General features: G+C 39.2%; 1 protein-coding gene across 2 annotated transcripts in view; it reads right to left on the reverse strand.

The window, feature by feature from the left end:
- letm1 (leucine zipper-EF-hand containing transmembrane protein 1) overlaps window positions 1-25761 on the reverse strand; it is a 67775-nt gene that overhangs the window by 25330 nt on the left and 16684 nt on the right. For both annotated transcript variants that reach the window (XM_020514593.2, XM_020514592.2), the window contains exons 3-9: window positions 23319-23772; window positions 16310-16453; window positions 14724-14861; window positions 10794-10997; window positions 9270-9389; window positions 8157-8288; window positions 1464-1643 (exon numbers count right to left, since the gene is read on the reverse strand). In XM_020514593.2, coding sequence (XP_020370182.1) covers window positions 1464-1643; window positions 8157-8288; window positions 9270-9389; window positions 10794-10997; window positions 14724-14861; window positions 16310-16453; window positions 23319-23772 — 1372 coding nt within the window. The remainder of the gene's footprint in view (window positions 1-1463; window positions 1644-8156; window positions 8289-9269; window positions 9390-10793; window positions 10998-14723; window positions 14862-16309; window positions 16454-23318; window positions 23773-25761) is intronic.

Genomic DNA, 25761 nt, shown 5'->3' on the forward strand with positions numbered 1-25761 from the left:
TTATATGTTCATGGCAACCTAAACATTTGTAATTACGTACTTCAGTCATTATTGTCAGTCAGTTCTAGATCTCAGCATAGTCTTGGTTCAAGCAAAGACAAGAAGAGTGGGATTCTAGAGTTGAAGTATCATTGACTGCCTCAGCATTTACGAAGTGTGATAGGAAGGAGCCTATTAAAGCTGAAGTCAATAGAAATTAAGGGAAAGTTTTCCACTGGTTGGAGCCATACCTAGCACAAAGAAACATGGTTGTACTTATTAGAGGCCAATCACCACATCTGAAGTGTGTCACTACAGGAGTTTTTCCAGGTAGTGTCCAAGGCCAAACCATCTCCAGCTGCTTCAAAGTTCTTCTCCACATCAAGGTCAGATGTGGGGATGGTTGTTGACATTTACACTCTGTTCAGTATCATTTGCTACTCCTCAGATACTGAAGTAATTTGCACACGAAGACCGAGATAACATTTAAGCTTGTAGCTAATAGTAGCAAATAGCATTCAGTCAATACAAGTGCCAGGGAAGCATCATCTCCAAAATCAGGCAATGTTGACAGTGAATAGCATTATAGTTGCCGAATCCCCCACCATTAACATCCTTGGCCAAGAACTGCATTTAACCAGACTTATAAATAGGTAAAGACAAAATCTAAAGGGCGAGTAGCTATGTCAAAAGAGATGACAGGTGGTTGTTTAACGCGAGGGTCACCAAGCCTCAGGCAGGAGAGACATTGAGAAGGTGAGTCCTTCATGATAACCACAGCTGATGTGGAAAGTGAGCACATGCTGTTGGCATCACTCTGCATTGCAAACCAGCTGTGCAGCCAACTAAGCTAACTTACTCTCAGCCTTATAAATATTCCAGCGACAATGGCAGATACAGGCTATGAATTCTGCCACAAGAAGCTATCTAGCCAACAACTACAAGGTGCAAGGCATAAGTTTCATAAGTTTGTTGGAATACTTGCCAAATGTCTGGATGGGGCCAGCAAAACACAAGAAGGTAGACACCCTCCAGGACAAAGCAACCAATTTGACTAACATCACATCTATCTCCTTCAACTCAAAATGTATTAATTTATTAGTATTATCTAAAGTTCGTCACTCTCATTAGACTCTCCACTATTTCTGCTATGTTTTTCTATCTTGTACTGTGAAGGCAGAAACAATACTTGTTTTAACATCCCTGCCACTCATTTACTTCCAATTGTAATCACTTGTGTTTCAGCCTCTGAGATACGCAAGTCCATTTATGAAATTTATCTTTTTGCATTGTTGTAGAAGTTTTTACCATCCGATTTTATATTTATTGTTAATTTATACATTTTCTATTTTCTCACTATTTGTAGAACTTGGGCCACCGACAGGAGGCGATAGCAAGTTTGAATTGATGAGAACTCGGGAAGTCCTCATTCACAACATTAAGCTAAATCTAAAGCATGTTAAGATTATAAATTTAACACTTACCCTGGCTTCAACCTGTAAGCTTTCTTTAGCTTTTTCTGCAGCTTCTGCCATACGTTCCATCTCTCGCTCCTGGTTCTCCTTCTTGATGGCTGCCTCTTCTTGCAAGGTTGCTTCCAATTTAGTTTTATTATCCACTTTGACACATTCAACTTCCGCTACTTTGACTTGTGCTTCCTTTGCCTGGAATAAAATATCAAATGAAAGGAGTCGAGTGGTAGCCCCTCTTGCAATTCTTAAATGCTTCAGATTGTGCTTGGACTCGGAACAGAAATGGCGAGTTGACAAAAATGCCTGAAAAAGGGTAGCACATTCTTGTACAGCACGTTCATCTCTTACGTGAGAAATAAAACATTACCTACTGATTCATGTTTCATTTCATCCAGAGTTCATTTTGATCTCACCAAGCAGCTTTGTGTGCCAAATGAGCACCTTCAGCCTCACAAAGCTTCTATTATGAACAAGGTTTATCATTTACTCAAATCAGCTCCAGCAAATTGGACAGAAGATGTTGCTCCCATAAATCAAAGCCAACTAACTCACTTCCTTCCTAACAGTACCTATTGAGTTGATTATATAAAATGACAAAATACTTCAACTGCCATATCAACGTGATCTTAATACTGTTAAGTGTTTGAACACGTTCTATATTTGATTGTATATGAATGACAGGATTCCATCTCAGTCTTCTCCACAAGGTAAGAACTAGACCATTCCTTAAAGTGGAAAAGTAATACCTAAATTCATTCAAGGTGGGAATGGCCAAACAAAGTTTGAAAATTTCCCTTGACAAGGAATTGTTTCTGATGTCATGAAATACAACTAAATGCTTTGTGTCACTTCAAATGGGTGAAATTATTAGAATTATTAAACTTCCAACAGATAGAAATTTTATTTCTACCTTTTCTCAACTTTTATTTTCATCAAGTCTGTGCACCAATGCATTTGTATTAAATCATGAATGTGACTTCTGCATTCAATACAGTCACAGCAGGTAATTCAGAATAAAATCCATACGCACAACTTTGTTGGATTACGTACATGTGAAGCAAAGGACTATGGCAGTGTTTCACAAAGTATTTTTCAAAGTAACCCAATGCACCATCCTTCTCAAAGGCAATCTGGAATCAGTGACAAACCCTGTACTTGGCTGATGGCCACATCTTAAAAACAAATCAAACTCTTGAAAATTTCTGTGACTCTAGTAGTCAGCAAAAACACCACTAATAAGGGGGTATCCCACTTAGAAGTGGAAATTAGCAATTTTCCCTTGCAGCATCATTCATCTGTGAAATTTTTTCCCAAGACAGCAATGGAAACAGGGCAGCAAATATTTTTAAGGATGAAATTGGACTGAATGCCTTGACAGCTCTCACAAGCTATGAATACTGGGAAGTAGACTGGAAAAGCACTGAATCAAAAGAGCAGAAGAGGCCCTGCGGACACAATCAAATCAGCCACAATCTTATCAAATGGTGAAGCAAGCTCAAAATGTCTGAGAGCTGCACCAAATTTGTATTTATGTTCATAAAGTAACATACTGCATTTAATTTAACTGAAGCTCGCAAATTGAAGATCCACACATAATAATACAACGCTCAAACACAATAACTGAAATCTGTTTATAAAATACTGAAAGACTATTTTACAAACATTTTGGATATCAGTCAAGCTTTGCACATTCACTGGTGACAGAAGACTCAATAGCCCCTCTCCCTCCATCCTCAGACACTGTGGCAGCTCACCTTCCCTTGACACCACCTTCCCAATTGGACTCCCTCCCTCTGGAGACTCCGCAACCTCCAGGCAGGCCACCACATGCCCTCCCAACAGAACATCCTTACCACCAGCCATTCACTCAACCTTTCTTTCCTTTCAAACATATCATACAATTCAGCTCTTCCTTCTGCCCTTCCCCCACTGCATCCAACTTGTATCCTCACTCCTATCTGACCTAACTGCTCAGCTTTGCATCTGGATCTGAACAGTGAGCGAAAACCTTTGGTCAAAAATTTATTCTGCTTCTTTAAACTCGTTACGACAGAGACATACAGCTGAACCAAATCATCCTTTCTATCTGTATTCACAACACAGTAAAATTAAAACCTTCAAAGATTCTCATTTGTTACTCCAATGGCTCCTAAACAGTTTTTTGAATAAAGTATCTCAGACTTTGAGAATAATTCAGTTCAGGCACTGGTTTTGTAAATTAAGGCTTTATTTATTAAATGTACAATAACTTTAGCCTATTTTTCTAATCAATCTGTTATTACATCCTCAGAACAGGTGAGACTTGAACCTGGGCCTCCCAGTCTAGGGTAGAGTCACTACCACTGCACCACAAGAGAACAATTTTAGCAGAGAGAAAATAAAATCAAACAATGTAATCTAATTCATAGCTATGCCTTAAACCCAAAACATCTGTTGCTTGGTTGCTTTTTTTGGAAACATCAGGTCACCTTTTCAGTTCAATCAGCTAAAGGCACAATACATCTAGCCCAGCTTTTGGCTTCTGAAAGCTGGTAAGGGAGATTAAGCAGAGAGCTTTCAACTCTTCATGCTGTGTCAGCAGCAGCCAAAATCTTCTCCCAGAAAAAAAAAGTTTATTAAAAAAACAACCGCAACTCTGGTTCCACTCTGAGCCTGACTGTCTTTTCCCAAGGCCTCAATTGTCATTCAACATTTGCCATTTGCTTGATTACAGGGTCTTTTTCAGATCTGCTGGAACCAATTCCTAGGTACGGACTTTGTAAATAACCAACTTCTGCTACTTTAAATACAATACTTCTCCTGGGGCCACCATTAATCAAGAATCAGCTTGCATTTAACCCTTAGGCCTGGCCTCACAAACAAACAAAAGCTCACGTGATCTGTTCCTTTCCTTTTACCACAAGCTGTTTCACAAGTCCACAAATCACCTTCAGCTCACAATTCCTGTTCCCGGTTCCAAACCGAAATTGATGAAAGAGTAAAAATAAAATCAAAATCAGCACAATATCTACACACAAAATATTGCAGAAGTGGGAACTCAAACATTTTAAATCCAATCATGGAAACTAACTTTGAGGGTAGTAACAGATAAATAGCTCAATACTCAGGAGCATGGAAGTTACTCAGTTTCATTTGCGGATTGGAATGAACAATTCTTCCACTGCAATGACTAAAACACAACTATAATAAGGCTTAAATACAAAATTCAGATACATTTTGACAAAAAAAGTTGGACCAATCAGCAAGATATGTTTCATATGCTACAATAACACTTAGTACAATGCATGGATTTTGAAACAACATTCAAATAATCCAATAGGACTAAAGCAGCATCAGCTGCATGGGTGAAAATTCACTAACGGACAGAAAGCAGAGTGATGAACAATTGTTTTGCAGACTCAGTGCAAGCACATAGTAATGCCTCTAAGGGTCAGGAATCAGGGTAGTGCTCTTAATGATATATAGAGACAGAACATAGAACATACAACATAGAACAGTACAGCACAGTACAGGCCCTTCGGCCCACGATGTTGTGCCAAACTTTTACCCGAAACCTAAGGTCTATCTAACCTCCACCGCTATCTTATACTATCATCCATATGTCTATCTAATAGCCGCTTAAAGGCCCCTAATGAGGCCAACTCCACTACCCTCTCCGGCAATGCATTCCACGCTCCTACCGCTCTCTGAGTAAAGAACCTACCTCTGACTGAGATGGAGATAATATACATAATATATACATACACACACACATATTTTTAAAATGTGTGTGTATATATCTCTCACACACTTAGTGCAGAATCCTGGTGACATTTCAAAATGACAAACAGCTGGCTCACTGTTGTACTCAATAGTTCTCTAGGCCAGGAGGCCCGAGTTCAGGCCCCACCTCCTCCAAAGGTATGTCGTACCATGACTGAACAGGTTGATTAAAAATATCTAAAATTAAGAATTAGGACTCTGGAGTTACAGTGGTAATGTCCCTATCTCTGGGCCAGAAGATCCAGTTCGAGTCTTATTTATCCCACAGACTGAACAAGTAATTTATAACAACAATAGGAGTCGCTGGAAAAGCTCAGCAGGTATGGCAGCATCAGCGAAGAAAAGTCCGAGTTAACATTTCAGATCCGGCGACCCTTCCTCAGTTCTGATCCAAAATCTTAACTCTGATTTTTTTTTCTTCACTGATGCTGCCAAACCTGCTGAGCTTCTCCAGCAACTCCTGTTTTTGTTCCTGATTTACAGCATCTGCAGTTCTTTCGGTTTTTATTTTACAAGTAATTTCTAGATCAACCACCAGTTCTGGAGCAATTTGCAAAGCTTCAAAAGATCTGCGTTTAATTTTTCCTTACTTGTCTGCAGACACTGGCACCACTGACTGAGCCAGTGTTCACTGCCATTCCCTAACTGCCCGAGAAGTCAGGTGAGCTGCCTTCTTGAACTGCTGGAATCCATTGGGGGTGGGGGTAGGGAAAAGGTGGTCAGGCAAGATGCTGTTCAAGATGGAGCTCCAGGAAATTTTACCCAGCTATGAACGAATGGTGGTACAGTTCAAATTCATGACAGCGTGGGGCTGGGAAGGGGAACTTGCTGGTGGTGGTGTTCCCTTTTGTTTATAGTCCTTTTCTGTCTTCTAGCCAATTGGGGGCTGCAGGTTTGTAATTTGAAATTATATACAAACATCTACAGTATTAAATGACTTGGACTTGACGAAGAAGGAACAATGTACAAGTATGGTAATGACAAAAGCTCAGGTCTAAACAAACAAACAAACAAACAAACAAACAAACAAGTCAGGAGGGCAGCAACTAACTTCAGGACTACATTGACAGACCAATGAAATTGGCAGTCATTACAGGGAAAAAAAATGGATAGAAGTGGAACATGCTGAAATTTGTTGGGAACAATGAGAAGCATCTAAAGGTTTTTTTTATTCATTAAATGGACATAGACTTCAAAAGACAAGGCCATCATTTCTTAGTACATCCTTAATAGACCATTTCAGAGCACAATTAAGCATGAACCAAATCACTCTGATGAGGAAGCAAATTACTGCAGATGCTCGAATCTGTACTAAAAAACAACAATGTTGGAGATCACAGCAGGTCAGACAGCGTCCATGGATAGACAGCAAGCTAAAGTTTCAGGTCTAGATGATTCAGAGCTGAAGTGAAGTGTGGAGGGGACAGCATTTATGCTAGGGGGGGGGGGGGGGGGGGGGCGTAGTATGGGAATAGTGGGTACAGGGTGCTGGTGGAGAAAAGATGTTGATTGCTCAGATTAAGTAATTGGAATGTGAGAATGGCAGAACAATGGTGTGTCTCCTGCCAGACTTGAAAGGATAGACAATCTCACTGGAATGGGGGATGACGGGAGGAGTGTTCATGATAACAGAATGTAACAAGCTAAAAGAAAGGGAAGAAATGGGAGGTTATTCACAATTTGAAGGTGTTGAACTCAATATTAAGTCCAGAAGGCTGCAAAGCATAGAAGCGAGAAGATGAGAGGTTGTTCCTCCAGTTTGCGCTGCGATTCACTGGAACACTCCAGCATGCCCAGGAAAAACAAATGGGCGCGTGAGCAGGGCACTGTGTTAAAATGCACTCAGACACAAGAAACGAAATTGAAAGTACAGATACCATTTCATACAGCATGAGAAAAAGGGTGCTGATTGTTTGGGCATCATTGGCATGGAGATACAGCAAGAACAATGAACCATCTTAATTTTCAGGCCAGGCCAGTAGATTATGACGGCTCATGGCATTGCCATGGGGATGCACTGTCTCCATGATTTTTTCTGGGAAATGGTGCAACATGTGCACAAATTTCTTTTGCTGACAGAGTCCTGAGTACTTAGCTATGCAGATTCTAGCAAATGCAAAAGCATCACACTGTACGCCCAGCTAATGATCTTAATTTGATTTCTAGTGCAATTCAAACAACAGTCTCATCCTGTATGAAATTCTCTCTTTCCTTTCCTCACCTGCCCACCATTGTTTCTTGCATCATAATTGTGATGAATGCAAGATGACAACTTCAACCTCTAATGTCTCCTTTTAGCAATATAAAAAGATTTTGACACAGGACGAGGACACAAAAGTCAGGATGGAGGTCCACAGTCAAACTCTGCTGGAGGAGTACATAGAACATAGAACAGTACAGGCCCTTCGGCCCATGATGTTGTGCCAAACTTTTACCCGAAACCTAAGGTCTATCTAACCTCCACCGCTACCTTATACTATCATCCATATGCCTATCTAATAGCCACCTAAATGCCCTTAATGAGGCCGACTCCACTAACCTCTCCAGCTTAAATAAATACAACTTACTAATTTCACTGATTACTGCTACTCAGGGCTCAGTCAAGTGCTCAATTTCACTCAGATGCTTCGAAGAACTGATCGTAGGGAATATGGCAAGGCATTTGCATCTTTCAAGGTTTGCACTTCTAACTGTTTTATTACTGTTAAAATACCAAAAGCTCCTTGAATACCCACATATATAAAAACTTAGCTGCATTGGGTGGTAGACTGTATCATCAATGCTGCTTTAATAAAAGTCTAAAACAGAACAACACTATGATATTTATAATTTAATAACACCCAACTCATCGTAAGCACAAAACCAGTCAGTCAATGAATACTTGAAGATGTAGTATTAAGTAACTGCTTAAATGTGCAGTTCTAACTTGGGCAAACTACTTACCACACTATCTGGCAACGTCTGTAGAGTTGTTGTAAGCTGATCAGCAGGTGAAAGGGTATCTGGAAGGAACATAGCCCTGGACAAAAGCAAAAGTGACGTTGGAATCTGCTGGTTCAGATGTAGCTCCAACCACTGCAAGAAAAAGACAGCAGCATCTAGTTGGAACACAGGAACATTTTAAACATAATAAACCTGTGTATTATTTAGTACATTTCTCAACTAGTTACTTGAAAGGGTCTAATATAAAAGAGTAGAAATGCAACAATTAATGCGTTGTGCGTAATTGTTTATGCCACAATTCTGAATTGTTTGACTTCAATATTTACTTACTTTCTCTTACAATAGAAGGCAATTTTTTGTGTATGCTCAAATTCATTTTTATTTACAGGAAGGCTGATAGTTTTTAAAATGGTTAGAAAACTGTGTCTGCATAATTGACACACATGAAATTTTACAACATTCTTTATGTGGGTGCCAAATTTAAAAAATGAAGATTGAGAATCAAAACATAGTAGGTTAGTGTTAAGATATTTTCAGAGCTCTTTGTCCCATTAATTTCTCAGGTGAACTTTTGAGCTACAGTTCAATTTTGAATAGGCATAGCAAGAAAGGGGCTTATCTCCTTTTAAAGATAATCTAATTTTAAAGAATTATTTCTGAGTGAATTTGCCAAACACGTGTTTGATGTTTTATCAAAACCTTTTTCTCTTAAGTTCCAGTTAGCTTTTGTTAATCCCACTCAATTTCCTTACTTCCCTTTAGCTTCTTTATTACTCTTATGATCCTCATAGCCTTCTTCAATTTTAGTAGTTGGCCTCTTCATTTATTCATAGCATCCTGGGATTATGGTAACTTCCTTCTTTATGAAAATTGTGCTGTAGATAACTGGTGCAAGTGCACGGAAGAAAAACATTCTGGACATTTGCTCAGTTACTATTGAGGATCAGTGTATAGGATTTCCATTCAGGAAAATGGAGTATAATTGAGAGGGTGAAGTCCATGATTAGAGAAATTTCACATTGCTAATTTTTGGTTACTTTTTCACAACAGTCTTGGATTACAAGTCATCACATCATTACTGTGAATTAAAAATAATAACTCGCATTTGCCTACTTGCTTAAGTTGCTCTTGTAAGCGTGCTTCAGTCACCCCTAATGCTCTCATACCCCGGGTCCGGCAAGCTGCCTGCAGCTCATTTACGTTCAGTGTAGTTACTCCTTCTGCTGCAATCAACTGTAGGCAAAAGAAATTGATATTCTCCAGTTTAAACAAACAATCCATAAACAAGCAAAATAAATCCAACTGAACAGCAACATAAAGCTAAATCAACACAAGGACAGTGAAAGGGCTCAGTGGGTAACAGGGTTAGAATAAAGTTCATCAACTTGAAACATTAACACTCACTCACTCAGCAGATGCTACCCGAGCAGCTGACCACTGCTAATATTTTGTTTTCAATCTGTTGTATTAATTTAAGATATTTACTGGAATTGATGGTACCCCAAGTAAGGAGGCTTTGGGCTTAGGAGTAGAGGAGAGATATACAGAAAGTAAATCCTCCGGTGAATGCTCAAATGTTTGAAAATATCAATTATATCTAAATTGAGAACATAGAAATAGGACTGTTCTGTTCAAATAAAATCTGGATCCTGGATTACTTGAATCCCTCAAATTTTAGGAGAAGTCCATCAAGGTGAAGCTGATGTAGAGGAGTCAATTAATAAAGTTCAGTTTTATAAATTATGGTTAATTTTGATTGATTAAATAAGTGAGGAATTAAAATGAATTCTGTTTAATGGTCACCACTGTAGGACACTTACACACCTCTTGACTCACTGGAGTGTTTGCTCTGGGGAGAGAAGCTCTCCTGCACTTAGCTTTATATCATAGAACAAGAAATTGCAGCCTTTTAGAGGCTGAATAAGCAGGCTCACATCATACTATGTCTGTTACATGCATAGTTTAGCACCCCCTACCCTGAAATAATGAGGTGTCTTAAAAATTACAGAAAAAACCACAATGAAGGTAGTCTCATGAATAATTATCATAGGGAACCAAAGAGCAAAAAATGATGCCACTTCGATGACTATTACTTCTAAAGAAACCAATCATGCACTAATAAGCCAATTAGAGTTCAGCATGTCTCTGATCACTATACTTCACGTAGCAGTAATTGAGTTAATAAGGCCTGGTTCTTCTGGTTTGTTGCACAAGGAAGAAATATTGGAGACAGAAGAACTTCAAACAGCAAAACAGAACAAGAGACCTGTGTTCAGTCAGCTAGCATCACAAGCTAGCACTCCAACGCAGCTAAGACGTGAATCACTGATTCTATAATTGTTTGGATAAAGTTAATAGTACTGTGAAACTTTTGAAATCATCCTTACTTCTGGAATGGGTCTTATTACTATCATACTAATTAAACCTCAGATTGGCTTTCTCACCTCGTCCCATAAGTGGAAGTGAACCCTGAAGTTTTACAAGGATCAGCTAAATAAATTCAAACTAACAAATCAAGTACTCACTGATCTAATGAGCTGTAGGATTGAGACAGCGTATTTTTAGAAATTAAAGTACTCAATATCAGTGGACCATCTATGGTCTGACAATTTTTTCTTCGCATTATACAAATGTTACCTGGTCATCTGCACGAATGCTGCGCAGCTTCATAATCAGTTGAAACCGTAGAAAATTATTGGTTCCTATTGACTGCAGCTCCAACAATTTACAAAGTGCTACAAGCTGAGGTCGAGTTAAGTTATCCAGAGTTAACTCATCCTCAAACAGTTTAGAAAAACGCATGATCTCCTCATTACTCGGTCGCTCTCCAGAATCTCGAACCTAAACAGAAACAAATTACCTTTTCAAACAACTTCACAATTTAAAAGCTAATTATAAATCTGATCAATCTTCCAAAGAAGCATTGTCATTGACAGCAAACAAGGAAGTTTGAAGGAATTAATCCTTTTTGAGAAAAGGGATCTTGACAACCTACGTCAGATTAGTTGACAGCAACTTCCCGATTTCCATATTTACATGTGCACTTGAAGAGAAAAGAAGTTGCTAAAAAAAAAAGTGGAATAATGACAAGTGCTGACTATTACACCATCTTGATCAGCACAAAATCTAGGCTGATCTCCCCATGATGTGCATTTACAGCGATGATGCTGTACATTTCCAGCATTTGGAAATATTTCTCATCTTCAACACCTGCATTTTCTCTAAGATAATGTCATAGGGCGGCATACCTTACATGCGGCTTTGACAGTTTCAGCAAGTTTCCTTTCACAGGTGCTCAAACTTCTGTTCTAATTAACACAATGGGAGCTCTCTGATGGCTTTGATAAATTCACTTCATGCTGCAGTACCAAAGTATCTCTAAATGTCCTTAAGTGCTTGCTTGGCTCATTTTAGAGGACAGTTAAGAGTCAGCCATATTCTTATGGGTCTGGGAGTTACATGTAGACCAGACCAGGTAAGGATGACAGGTTTCCTTCCCTAGAAGACATGAGTGAAACGGTTGCCATTCGGATAACTTTCTTTTAAAACTCATTCTTTAGTGTATTCAAATTTCACCACCTGCCATGTTGGGGTTCGTACCCACATTGCCAGAGCACTGGCCTGGGGTTCTGGATGACAAGTCCAGAGACATTACCATGTGAAGAAGGTATTTTTGGCACCTTTAGGCAGGTAATCCAGAATTTTGACTCACAAATGTTGAAGGAATAGCAATATCATTTTACGTGAGGTTGCTGGGCACCTTGGAATGGAGCTTGGGTAGCTAATATTCTCAAGAACCTGCTGTCTTGGTTTTTCCAGACTGTAAAAGATCACAGATTTCACAAGCGCTGTTGAAGGGACCTTGTAAAGTTTCTGAAAAAATGCACTGCAGATGACAATGTTCAAGTCAGATGTCTACAGCATTAAAAAGGCCCTCTGGCACATTAGGCCATGCGCCAGTCAAAGACAACGAACTAACTATTTTAATTCCACATTCCATCACCTGGCCCAGATTCTTGCATGCCTAGTGCACATCTAAATACTACTTAAATGTTATTAGGATTTCTGCCTCTACAACCCTTGCATGCAGTAAGTTCACCCTCTAGATAGAAAAAAAATTTCAATTCCCTCTAAACCTCCTGTCTTTAACTTAAACCTATGCTCCAGTCATTGACCCTCCAAAGGGAAACATTCCTTCCTGTCTATGTCCCTCAATTTTATACATCTTAGTCTTATCCTCTGCTCCAAGGAAAATCAACCGCAGTCTATCCAATCCAATTAAAACTCTCTAGCCCAGGTAACATGCAGGTAAATCTCCTCTGCAACATCTTCAATTGCATCACACTGGTGATGTACTCCATCATATTCCTGACTTGTGTCTTTGAGAAGGCAACGAAAGCCAGCCCCTCACCTGCTTCAGTACCTGGTGTTGTAAAAGATACTAAACACTGTACTATCTGCTGCCAACATTTCCATTTCCGATCTTAGGTTGGAAAGAAGCACCTGAAGATGGTTGGGTCCAGGGCACTGCCAAGAGGCAAACTTGTAGCAATGTTAGGGGCTGAGTTGATAGTCTAAGAGGGCAATCTTTCTTTGCATTACAGAGGATCCCAGCTAATGGACAGCATCCATCTACTCAACACCCTACTGCTGAATCAATTCCCACATGTCAATTTTATTAGGGCTTCTTCATGCCACTGTCAAATGCGACCTTTATGCGGTCAACTTCATCTCACCAAATTCACCTCTTTTGTCCACACTTAGGCCAAGGCTGGAATGAGATCTGGAGCTGAGTGGTCATGGTGAAAGCAAATTGAGCAATGGCGGACAAGATATTGGAGAGTAAGTACCAATCGATAGCGCTGTCTGTATGCCTTCCATCACTTAGTAGGTGATTGACTAATAGGGTAGTGTTTCAGCAGATTGGGTTTGTTCTACATATTGTGACAGAAGATTTATATAATATTCCAATTCATGAGGCTGATACCAGTGTTAATGGCTCTTGTGGTGCAGTTGTAGTGCCCTCTCAGAGCCAGTTCAAGTCCTGTTCCAAAAGGTTTGTAATAACATTCCTTAACAGTTGTTGAAAAATATCCAGAAGCCAGTGAAGTAGCTTGTTTCATGGTGTGGTTATAGTTCAGGAAAATAAGTCTTCAGCATTATAGCCAAGATGCTTTTCATCCAATTATTTTTGTTGTAACCTGCACATGCAGGTGCTTCTTGATACAAAAGGAACAAATAAAATTGGCTGAACACTGACTTTTGAGATGGTCAGTATTTTCGATGATGACGGATCATCCACTTGCCACATGCAGTTGAAAACAGGTGCAAATACCTCAGCCTTGTTTGTTACATGCGATGCCAGAAGGCTCGAGGCACAATGGTAGCATCTCTACCTCTGGACTAGGAGACCTGAGACAAGTCCCATCTGTTTCAGATATCAAAATTTCCAGACTGGTTGATTAGTAAACATCTGCATACTAGGGTCCACCAGAATTTTGGATGAGAGTATTCATAAGGCTTTTTATCAGTTACTTATTTAATTGCCCACCATTATTCTCAACACAACCCAAATCATTAGATTAACCACAATGGTAGAGTAAGAGATGCAACGGGCCTTGAGGCAGCCAGATTCAAGTCCTGCCTCAGAATTTGATGGCTACGAAAGGTGCGGGGTAACACAACTGAACAGATCGATTACTTAGTTGTAAACCCTTCTGATATGCCTATGACAGGCAATAAGAGCAAAAAGTTTCTGTATGATCAGAACCACGTGGTAGTTGGAGCACCACAGCCTCCCCGCATTTAAAGATTCCACTATGCATTCTTGGCATGAGCAAGCACCATCCTTGTGTCAAGGGATTACTACACATATCGGGCCACATGGGCACAAATTGTTTGGAGTACATGTCTGCTGCTTCAGCATGAATTATAACCAGTTGGGTGATGCGCAAAAGCATTGCGATATTACCACTTTCAACAAGTAATGCGTGCTGCTTCAACTTTATGCCAGAAATTACAGGTAAAAACAAGCTGCTTGTAAGAGGAAGTTAAGTGTCACAGATGAGGAATAATTAAATTTGTTTCAATCTACTTGGATGAACTTGATTTCCCTCCAAACAGGTGCTTCCACAGTTTAAAAATAATCAAATGTGAATCCACCAAAGCAGAAAATATTAGTCATTGTATTTCTCCCAACTGTCTCACTCCTGCAGCCAGTGAATAAGGCAGGGATATAACTCCAAGGACATCAACAGCCCTCAATTACCATTCTCCAGAGCAAGTATGAGCAACAAAAGCACCAAGTTATCAGATACTGTCCTATAGATGCAAATACACATTTGTACTTTCTGATAACAATTAGTGGATACTAAATCAAAAGGATTAGCACTAATTCAAAGTGATTGAGATCAATCACAGTCTGCTGTCTCAGAACTAAAGCACATGTTTAAGAGAAGTAAAAGAGACAAAGTCAATACTAAAAATAAAAGTTAGACAACTGTCATTTTCACTTGTGCATTTAATATTGGCAACAATCCAAATGTGCAGCTCAAGTCTAAATATTACCTTCTGAAAGAATGTAGAAAAGTCTTTTGTGACATCACCCTTAGCTGCTTTATTTCTTAGGGCAATCTCTTCAATTGTATCTTGAAGAAATTTTGCCATTTCAAGTTTCACTCTCAGCTCCTTTTTCAACCTTTCTTCCTAAAGAAAATGAATATCCTTTAGCTTTCAAGCACATTAGATGCGTCAAAAAAATACATTTTCAGTATTCATATCCAACACAATTTTATAGGTTGCTTGACAGGTTTCAACAATTAATTTTTCTACTCAAGTTCAAGTCAGCCTGTTTTGTTGGCTTTTGCCTCTTAACCCATGTACCGGTGATAAAATGTAGCCCCAAATATTACTACAACTTATACCCCATAATGGAGGAAAATAGTTGATATAGGGATGGCAGCAGAAAATAGTGAATATTTATAAATCCAACATATTAGTCAAAACTAGGAACTTACAGATAGTTCAGTGACTTTGTTCACAGAACAGATGAGCTCCACAGAGCTTAAAAAGATTGAATATTCAATCTAAACTGAACAAACTTGACTAACTTGTCAGCTTGGTAAAAAGTTGAAACTTGAGGTGAATCAGAGCAGGGAGGAGAACAAAAGGATAGCTAGATTTGCTGTTCTCGATTACTAAGTAACCTAGATAGAAAAAATGAGGATTAGCTATCACAGCCCAGTGATCAAGTATTAGGCCATTAACTTGTCAGTCTAGGCTCACATATGATTAGCATTTAGGAAAGGAGAAATTATAAAAAAAAACTTTACAACTTCAAGGAAGAAATCATCAATGTTTTGATTATTAGAGGGTAATGTTTTCTTTAAAACAATGTATCAAGTTGCATTTAAAGTCAAATTTTGGTTTGTAAACATGTTCCATTTTGATTCCTGTTATTCTATATACAAGTGCTTTATTAATTGTCTTTTAAAAAAATTAGAGTAAAAGTCCAGCAGTTTCTGCATTTGGTGCACATACTAAACTTGATGAATTGAAACAAATTGAATATGCCTGAAGGCTTATTTTCAAACCTTAATTTGTAGCTACAATGGCACAAAAAGAGTAGAATTTAGACAAATCTGAATCCAGATGACACCTGCCTTAAATTTTGAGAAACACATTAAACTACAAATCAATATACTTGCAGAATTTTCAGACAAAAGTGCTAGAGGTTCTTAACAATTGGGATTAAACCAAACATAGTCCAACTTGAGCAGTTAACAACAAAAAATTTGACAAGTGTTGCTTGAACATTAAAATACACTACAACCTCCCCAGGGACAAAATCTGTAGTTTGGATAGACCAGTATGGAAGCATTTTAAGTACACCCATTATATTAGAGAACTTTGAGAGCAGAAACAAATATTTAGTAGATAAATGAATGATTTCTTTAATGTGTTTTAATAATGTTTTCGGCTTCATGCAAAGATTTATATCCATGTTTTGTTCTGGTTCACATACTGGTTATTAGACATTCTAATGATATATCATTAATCCAGAAGTATCCAAAATCTGAAAGTGACTTCAGTCCCGGGCATTCCAGACTGGAGATATTACACTGCATGCTAAAACAGTGCTAATACATACTCACCTTCTTTGACTTGGTCTCAAAGGTTGAGGGAAGCATGTTAGGGAAAAGTTTAAGAACAACAGGAAGAAGAAACTCCATGAATGGAACAATGATGAAAACTAGGAAGGGCACCAGGCGAAAGAGGTCAGCACATGTCCTCAGAAACTGTTAGGAGATTAAAAAAAATTAAAATTCAAAAGCATTTCCTTCAATTTGACTTAACAATTTTTGACAATTAACAACAGTGATAAGCAGATTTGGTTGATTAAAATTTGAACTGGTGGACTGTATCAGGACGAAGAGGACATGACAGTGTAAAGTTACTGGACAAGTAATTCAGAAGTATCCAACAATATAACATGAACCAATGCTTGTAGCAGGAAAACACAAGCGACACAGCCCATTAGGTCAACGCCAGTTCTTTGTTCTAGTTATTTAAACCAACCCCACTCCCTTGACCTTTCATTGGCACTTGAAAATTCTCTCCAAGAAATTGTTCAATTCATTTCCAAAAGATAATACTATGTCTTTCCCCACCAAGAGAAAGGTAGGCCATTCAGTCCATCAAGTCTTCCCTGCCATTTAGGAGATCAGGACCGATCTGATAATCTTCAATCCCACTTGCCTGTCTTTTCCCCCATAATCAAGATTCTCTTACTATTGAAAATCTGCCTGTCTCATCCTTGAATATACTTAATGGCCCAGCTTTAACAGCTGTCTGTGATAAACAATTCCAGAGATTCACTACTCTCGGAACAAAATTCTTCTCAATCTGCAACACCTTACACTGAGATTACACCCTCTGGATCTAGACACTCTCAAGGGGAAACAACCTCTCTCCCAAGTCTTTAATACGTACAGTAAATTAATGTGACCTCACCACTGAACTATTTTGCTGATGGTCATCAAATTCCACCATCTACTGTGGCAGGATTCAAGCCCAGGTTTCCAGAACATTACCTGGCTCTCCAAATTAGCAGTCCAGCAATAGTCCTACTAGCATTGGTTGTTCAAGTTTTTCACCACCATTCACTACTGTATCTGGCAGAAGTGCAAAACTTAGATCTCATCCATTGTTTGTTGGCTTGCTTTGCCCTATCACTGTGTTTCCATGGTTTGGTATACATGGAATAAAATGAAGCATGACATGGGGCCATCATAGCTCACTACAAAGACACCTCATTTTCAAGTGTACCTGGTGCTGCTCCTAGGATGGCTTCTTGCACTCTTCACTGAGGCAGGGTTGGTCCCTGGTTTAGAAAAGCATAACACTGCAACTTCAGATATATGCTGATTATAATTTCCCAAAATTCACTAGATTGAGGAACAGACCTGGCAGATTGTAATTAGCAAATGTGACACAAGAAAGGAGGGAGTGTGAAAAGAGGAAACTACAGCACAATAGCCTAATATCTGCAGTCAGGTTTGCGTTGGAATGAATTGCAAGGATGACTTAATCTACTTAGGAAATCACTGCTTCTGCAAATGTTTCATCCAAAAATCTAAAGACTTGCTCTCGAGTAAAAACATTAAAATCACACTTCCCTATGTACAGGCAAGTTACTCAGAACATTCTAGATAGTTTTTAATCCATTCTTTCAAAATAAAATGCTGAGCCTAAGATAATAAAAACAAAGGATGTTCTGACTAGAATATCACTTTTTAACAAGACCTTCTGGTAAGCAGTGACGCAACACATTAGCTTTCATCATTGTTCTCTTCCTCATCAGCAACTCTCATTACACTCGAACAGGCCCGCAGCAAAACAACTGGTCATACACAAACTCATGGCACAGAATATGCTGGAGTTAGAGAGAATTTTGTTTTGTTCATTAACCTAAGCACAGAAATTACAATATAAATTACTGAATTACCAGATGGTGGATTGCACAAACCAGACTACGACTACAATGTGCTTACAAGAAACGACATGATAATTTATATTGATACTTTTGTGGGATCCACAACAAGATTACTCAAGCAATCAACGATAAATGATTATGATTTTGGCTTCATAAGTTGGTCAGAAATGTTAAAGCTTCACTGTGGAGCTCATGGCTACCGTTTCACTTCGATATTACTGCCGTTAATGCTCAAAATACAATCTTGCACAACAAGTAGCAACTTCAAAATAAATTTTCCAGTTTCACAAGGTAATAGAAATGTAGTTTTTTTTTTATAAGTCCATCCCACGCAACTACGTGACAATGGGACATTGCATTCTACGGCCATTTCCAAAGATACCCACCGAAGCAAATATCAACAACACCTGGAGGACCATCTGAAAGACGTTCAGTCTACCCACAAGTTGCTTATCTTCCAAAGTAAGAAATTATCCTCAATTGAGTGTCACAGACTAAAGTTCGCTACACGCTGAGGCAAGGACGAAAGCTTGTGGCAGTCACTGCAGAAATGCCAAAGGGAAAATTTGCTACCATAACTCTTGTATACCTAGAGACTAGAAACTGTACAATCCTTTGGGCTACATGCGTTCCATGGAATGTGTCTTCTAATTATTGAAAATATATTGAAGCATCTCAGAGTGCAATGTTGTGCTTTGGGAAAAATGTGACATCTATTGCACTGGAATTTTCACTGCTTGGGAAGTCCAGGAACAGGCAAACATGAATTCCACTTCAAGGTTGTGGCTGTGGCAAAGGCAAAGAGTTTTACATGCAAAGGGTGTTTGATGTTTTGAACTGACTTCCACAAACATGCTTAAATCAATTGCTATTGCAAACCAGATGGAGATACATAATTTCGCCAAATATAAATACATCCAAGGATGTAGGACAATGGTAAAAAAGAGATTTGGATTACAGATCAGTAGCTATCTCAATGTTAGAATACATTTGACAGGCGAAATTGCGCTTTCCTGTTCTTTGGTTATGAAGTTGTGGTAATTGTTAAATTTATTTTTCCTGGGATGGGGAGGGTACCACTGGAAATGTCTACATATTTACTAGTCACTAACTGCCCTCAAGTAGGTGGTGGTGAACAGCCTTCTTGAACTAGTCCATCTGGTGGAGGCAGACCTCCAAGGCTTTAACAATATTTTGATTTTACAACAGCAAAGGAATGCCAATACTCACCATAATTCCAAGTCAAGACAGTGGGAGGGGCTAGGAGGAGAACTTGCGTGTGGTGATGTTTAATTGCAGCTGCTGCCTTTGTCCTTCTAAGTGGTAGATATTGTGAGTTTGCAAGGAACTGAAGGATTCTTGGTGAGCTACAGCACACTTCTAACACACTGCTGCCACTGTGTGTTGGTGGTGGACGGAATGAATGTTTAGCTTAATGGCATCCATTAAGCATACTGCTATGTTTTGATGGTTTGGATGGAGCAGCACTCATCTACGCCACAAGTACGCCATCGTGCTTACATATGCCATGCAGATGGTGAACAAGGATTCTCTCAGAAGCCCTGTGTCTGTGCAGGTTTCCTCCGGGTGCTCCGGTTTCCTCCCACTGTCCAAAGATGTGCGGGTTAGGTGGATTGTCCATGCTAAATTACCCCGTAGTGTTCAGGGATGTATAGGTTAAATAGATTAGCCATGGGTTACAGCGATAGGTTGGGTGGGGTGAGTTTGGGTGGGATACTCTGTGGAGTGTCAGTACGGACCTGTTGGGCTGAATGGCCTGTTTCCACACTGTAGGGATTCTATGATTCTATTTTGGCCCCTCACAAATGTGTATGTATCAATCATGTCCTCCCTCAGTCTTCTCTACTCCAAAGAAAACAACCCCAGTCTGTCCAATCTCCCTTCATAACAAACTTTCCAGCCCAGGCAACATTCTGGTAAATTTCCTCTGCACCCTCTTCAGTGCAATAACATCTCTCCTATCATGTGGATTCCAGAAATGCACACAATATTGCTGTGGCCTAATCAACATTTTACACAGCTCCAGCATAACCTCCCTGCTCAACCTCTAAGCTGTTTGATCTAATCTGAATAGAATACTATTTTGCACAGTAGTAGTAACACATGATTGATGGCATGGTCACTGTGAAGACAGGATTGTGCAACAATCTTTCCTACTTACTCAACTTAATACTTACTTTCCTACTTTGCTCAGTGAGGTCCCGTTTGAGTTCAACCATGACCACTCCGCTCCTGACATCATTAGGGCCTTGGTTATAACATGGACACAAATGCTGAATTTCAGACGACTATGAACCATAGTCTATTGTGAGAAAAATCCATCAGGGAAGGAGATTTGCCATCCTCAACTGGTCTGGCCTCTATGTGACTGTAGACCCACAGTAATGTGATTGACTCTTAACAGCCCTCTGAAATGGCCTAGCAAGCCACTCAGTTCAAGGGATGCTAGGGATGGGCAATAAATGCTGGTCAACCAGTGATGCCTATGCATGAGTGAATAAAAAATATTTCCCTTTGTCAAATACCAGGTGGTTCATCCAATTTTGCTCCTTTTTGATATTTCTGTAATAGTGTGGGACAACTGAATGAATTGCTAGACTATTTCTGAGGGCACCTGAAAGGCAACCACATTATTACAAGTATGGAGAGAAATGTAGGCCAGCCAGGACAACAAATTTCCTTCCCAAAAAGGATATTAGTGGTTTTTACAACAATGTTAGTTTCATGGCTTCATTTTTGAGAATGGCATTTAATTTAAAATGGAATTTAAATTCTACCAATTGCTGTACTGGAATTCAAATCACTGTGTCTAGTAAATTTGCCTTTAAATTCCTTGTCCAATGATAAGGCAATTGCATTCAACTTGGATTCTGGCATTAATCAAGAGAAGATAAGCATCAAGAGCAAGGTCATATTGGTTCACAGATACCAGAAAGCATGGCAATCAAATGCCTCTCAAGAAAACCAGTCATGGCTACCACTCTTGCAAGCCCTTTGACCTCCAACCAAGTTGCAGCTTCCTTCTTCCTACACCTTTTTCTTTCTGTGTGTCATGGAATGTGGGGAGTGCTGCCCAAGCCAGCATTCACTTCCCTTCCTCAAATGCCACAGAGAAGGTGGTGGCAAGCTGCATTCTTGAACAAATGAAGTCCTTGGGACATGGGGGCACTGAAAGTGTTGTTGTGAATGGAGCTCTAGGATCTCGTCCCAGCAAGTGTAGGAACAGCAATATAGTTTCAAGTCACAACAGTATGAGACTTGAAAACATATCTGCATGTGGTGGTGTTCCCATATGTCTGCTATCTTTATTCTTCTCTGTGGTAGTGGCTATGTTCCAGGAGCCTTGGTAACTGCATTGCACCTTGCAAATGGTACATACTACTGCCACTGTGTCAATGGTGAAGGTGCAAACATTGAAGATTGTTGACAGGATGCCAGTCAACAGGTTGCTTTGTCCTGGATGGTGTCGAGTTCAAAATGTTGATGAAGCTGTTTTCACCTAGGCAACTGGTGAGTCTGCCATCACACGCCTGACTCATGACTTGCTGGACTGGGGAATCGGGAGGTGGGCTACTTGCTGCAGAATTCTTAACCTCTGAGCTGAACTTATAGCCACATTTAGATGGCTGGTCCAGTTTAGCTTCTGCCATTGATAAGACTATGTTGATATGGGATATTCAATTATGATAACGTCATTGAATGTTAAGGGCAACGGTTAGATCCTTACACCCTTTTGCAAGTACCCTTAGGTCTTTCAAAAGGAAATGGAGAATATACTTGAAAGTTTTGCAAGGCTTTATAATAATGATGTTTTAACCTAAGCAACACTCAGAACAAAATCTAAACTATTTAGATAAATACTTACAAGGAATAGATTTTGAGCAGAGTCCGAAAACAGCATGGAGTACAAGTAATTGGACAGCTCTTCCGATAGTTGGCACAAATGTGGTCAGCCAATGACTTCCCTCTGTGCTGCATACTTCCCTGGTCATGATCATGGCCATGCCCAGCAACAGAAGTGTACTGGTACTCATGCCTGTACTGTAATCAGCATCACGTTAAAACTGATCATTCTGACAGGGAGTGACTAAGAACACATGCTCAAAGTCCTTAATAACAAAAATCCTTGTGAAGAGGTTGAGCAAGGGAGAAAAGGGAACAGAGAGGAAGGAAGTAGAAAGGGAGTAGAAAGGGAGAGATATAAAGACCGCCATGATGAATGCCTCACTCTGATAAATGTTATCATTCTGGTAAGCTACCCTGTTGTTTGCAAGTCTGCTCAACTAAGGATCGAACTGTCTCAGAATACACCTGAAATCGAGGAAAAAATATCAGCACGTCAACGGCCCAGGCAAATGCTGAACAGCATCAGACTGGAGATCAGACCAACATAGCAACGTCACTGTATTCGAGACCCTAGGAAGATGTTTTAAAAGGAACCAAATTCTAAAACTTGCAGTGACAATAGATAGGGGAGGCCATTTTCTTTCTTTCGTTTTTCATGGGATGTGGGCTTCAGTGATAAGACCAGCATTTGTTGTCCACCACCAATGGTCTTTCAATTAATTGTCTTGACAGGCTATTGCAGTTAAGCATGGCATATTTTCTTCTTTTAAAAAAGGTCATGAGTAGGCCAGTTGGGTTTTTATGAAAATAGATGATTGCTGCATGGTCACCATTAGTACAACTAGTTTCTTTTTTCTTTCAAAACATACATTCTAGACTTGCTAATTATATTTGAATCTCACCAGCTGTAATTGTGGGATTTAAACTCCTGGCCTCGGAATTTCCCAAATTCACATGCAGCATTTCACATAATCACATTGTGGGGGCTGATATTGCCTCACAACAATACAGTGAGTTTTCACTCAAAAAGGAATTAGTAAAATAAAACTCTTTTGTAGATTTGAAAAAGGGAGGGGAATTTACAGCAAATTACATTTGAGAAAGAGATGGGTGGCAGAGGCAGAACTCAGAGTATGCATTCAGCAGTTTTTCCTCTCTCCTATCTATGAAGGATAATTAGTCAGTGCCATGATCATCTTCATTTGGAATGAACAAGACTTAAGTTTCTGATAAAAGCTGAAAAGTCTGCTAACCCTCAGAATTCAATTTAGAAAGTTAGCTGAAAATTGTGCACAACTTACCTGTCTATGCTCTCTCCTTGAGAGAGTATATCCATTCAGGATCCGCCAAAGCATTCTGCCTGCTATCTTTGTGTCAATCCACAACAATCTGAAGCCATGATAATAGTGTTTTACTTCATCTACAATCTTCTGACCCAGGGACTTGCGGACTTCAGGTTCTATAGGACTATAGACAGGACCACCTTCTTCCAGTCGCTTATTCTTATCCTTTAAAGACTTGAGAGATTTTTCTACCTTGGAATCATCATATAGGTGACATGTAGAATGCCACCATCTTACTGTAACGCAATGGGTTCCAATAAAACTCATCTCGGTAGAAGTGCATGGCAGAGGAGCACCCACCACCCTACAGTACACACGTTTTGGCCCTTTTGTCCAACTATAATAACGATCTCTTAAGTGCAAAGGATTGTTGATTGTAGACACTGTGCTGCAATTTCTCAAACAAACATTTCTGAAAAAACAGATCAAAAATAAGAATTATTTCAAACAAGTTAAATTTAGGAAACATAGCAAATCAGATAATTTGCTGCATAAAACCGCTTCCATTCTTGTGGATAAATCCTGATTTGCAGTCTAGCAAAAGTAATAGAGTCTAAAACAGCTATAACAAATTACTGGAAAAGCTCAGCAGGTCTGGCAGCATCTGTGGAGACAAATCTGAGTTAATGTTTCAGGTTGAGTGACCCTTCATCAGAACAGCTATACGTAGATTGGCATCAAGGTGGAATACATTTTATTCTGGACTTACATAAGGTTAAATGTTAGAACTACATAATGCAGCCTGCTCAACACTGAAATAAGTAACTTGACAGTTTCCTCTGCAAATCACTCAATGAAGACAAATAGTATCACAAAAACTTGGTAGGTTGGATAGAACTCGAGCACAAGAAAGCAAGGTCATGGAGAAATACGTCTGTGCTCTTTATAGAAATGGATGATGATTCTTACATTAATTTGTGTCAGTCTTCAAAATTGACAGGGAGGAGAATAGAAGACATTACAACTACCTAATCATGAACTGGAACTTGCTGAAGTTAACGTCAAAGAGAAAATAGTGCTGGAAAGAAAAGGGAGTAAAGATGGCAAAGCCGCACAAAACAGGCAGGTCATTATGGATGCAAAGAAACCAAGATAACAGACTATTAGTCTGCTTTCTGTTGTGTAGATGTTATTGGAATCAAAGAAGAGCAAAGAGGTAAACCCCTGGTAATCTGAGCTGTATACAAAGAAAGAACATGGATTTGTGAAGAGCAGATCATGTCTAAAACACAGAAGTGAACTTTTTGAGGAAGTAACTCGTGTAGTTAACAAAAGAATGATTATCCACAAACTTAAATAAAATTCTAGAAGCTATCTAATAAGCTTCTAAAGAAGCAGCTGTTAGTTATATTTCAGCTCTATTACATGAAATCTAAACTATCAACTTGGCTAGGTAGTTGTAGATAATCTTAGTTTTGAAGTGTCTGGTGAAGCCCCACAAAATTAGTCTATTCAACCATTCACTTGATTGATAAGTGCCTTGGAAAGCGTAACACAAAGCCATTAGTCCAAGATCGCCAATAGCAAATATTAAAAGGCATTGTCAATTTTATAGATGAAATTAAGTAATCGTCCCATCTATCAATGGTGTTTTGTAATCTAAACTTGCAGGAATTCATTCATCTTAAACCAAATGTAGCCAAATCAAAGTATTGTTGTTTCTGGAAACAAGGTAGTGGTTTCCAATGCAAAAATGGCTGTGGTGATTCATTTGCACACACACAGGTGCACCTCTAAAGTCAGACCAGAATATTAAATTTTAAATGAGTTTCTAAGTCCAATAACTCAATCTGTAAATGTCTACGGTAGTATAACAAGAAAAACATGAAATAGGTTAGCGAAGAAGGGAAGGGGAACAAGAAAAGTTGTGTCACATATATGCAAAGCTCATAGTTAGCCCAAATCTAGAATACTATAGGTCTGAAGAACAAAATTCTGAAGAGGGATTATCATCCTGTAATGAATCAGACACAGGTTAACCAGAGTGTTACCAAGGGTCCAAGGGTGAGACTGTGAGAAGAGATTACATAAAGTCAGCTGTTATTTCCTGGAATATTAAGGCTTGGGCAATATGATTAAATATTTTATGATTTTGAAGGTATTTGATAGGGTGCAAAGAAGCATTTTCTACTTGTAAGGGAAGAAATCTAGGTTGGGAGACATGATGTTAAAGTTGGAAATCAAAACCATTCAGAAATCAAGTTCTTTAAATAAGTCTTCATAATAAAGGAACAAAAACAAAGTTGCTGGAAAAGCTCAGCAGGTCTGGCAGCATCTGTGAAGGAGAAAACGGAGTTAACGTTTCGGGTCCAAAACTCTCTTCTGAGGAAGGGTCACTCGACCTGAAATGTTAACTGTTTTCTCCTTCACAGATGCTGCCAGACCTGCTGAGCTTTTCCAG

The sequence above is a fragment of the Rhincodon typus genome, chromosome 1, assembly GCF_021869965.1.
Source record: "Rhincodon typus isolate 14 chromosome 1, sRhiTyp1.1, whole genome shotgun sequence".
NCBI classification, from domain to species: Eukaryota; Metazoa; Chordata; class Chondrichthyes; order Orectolobiformes; family Rhincodontidae; genus Rhincodon; species Rhincodon typus.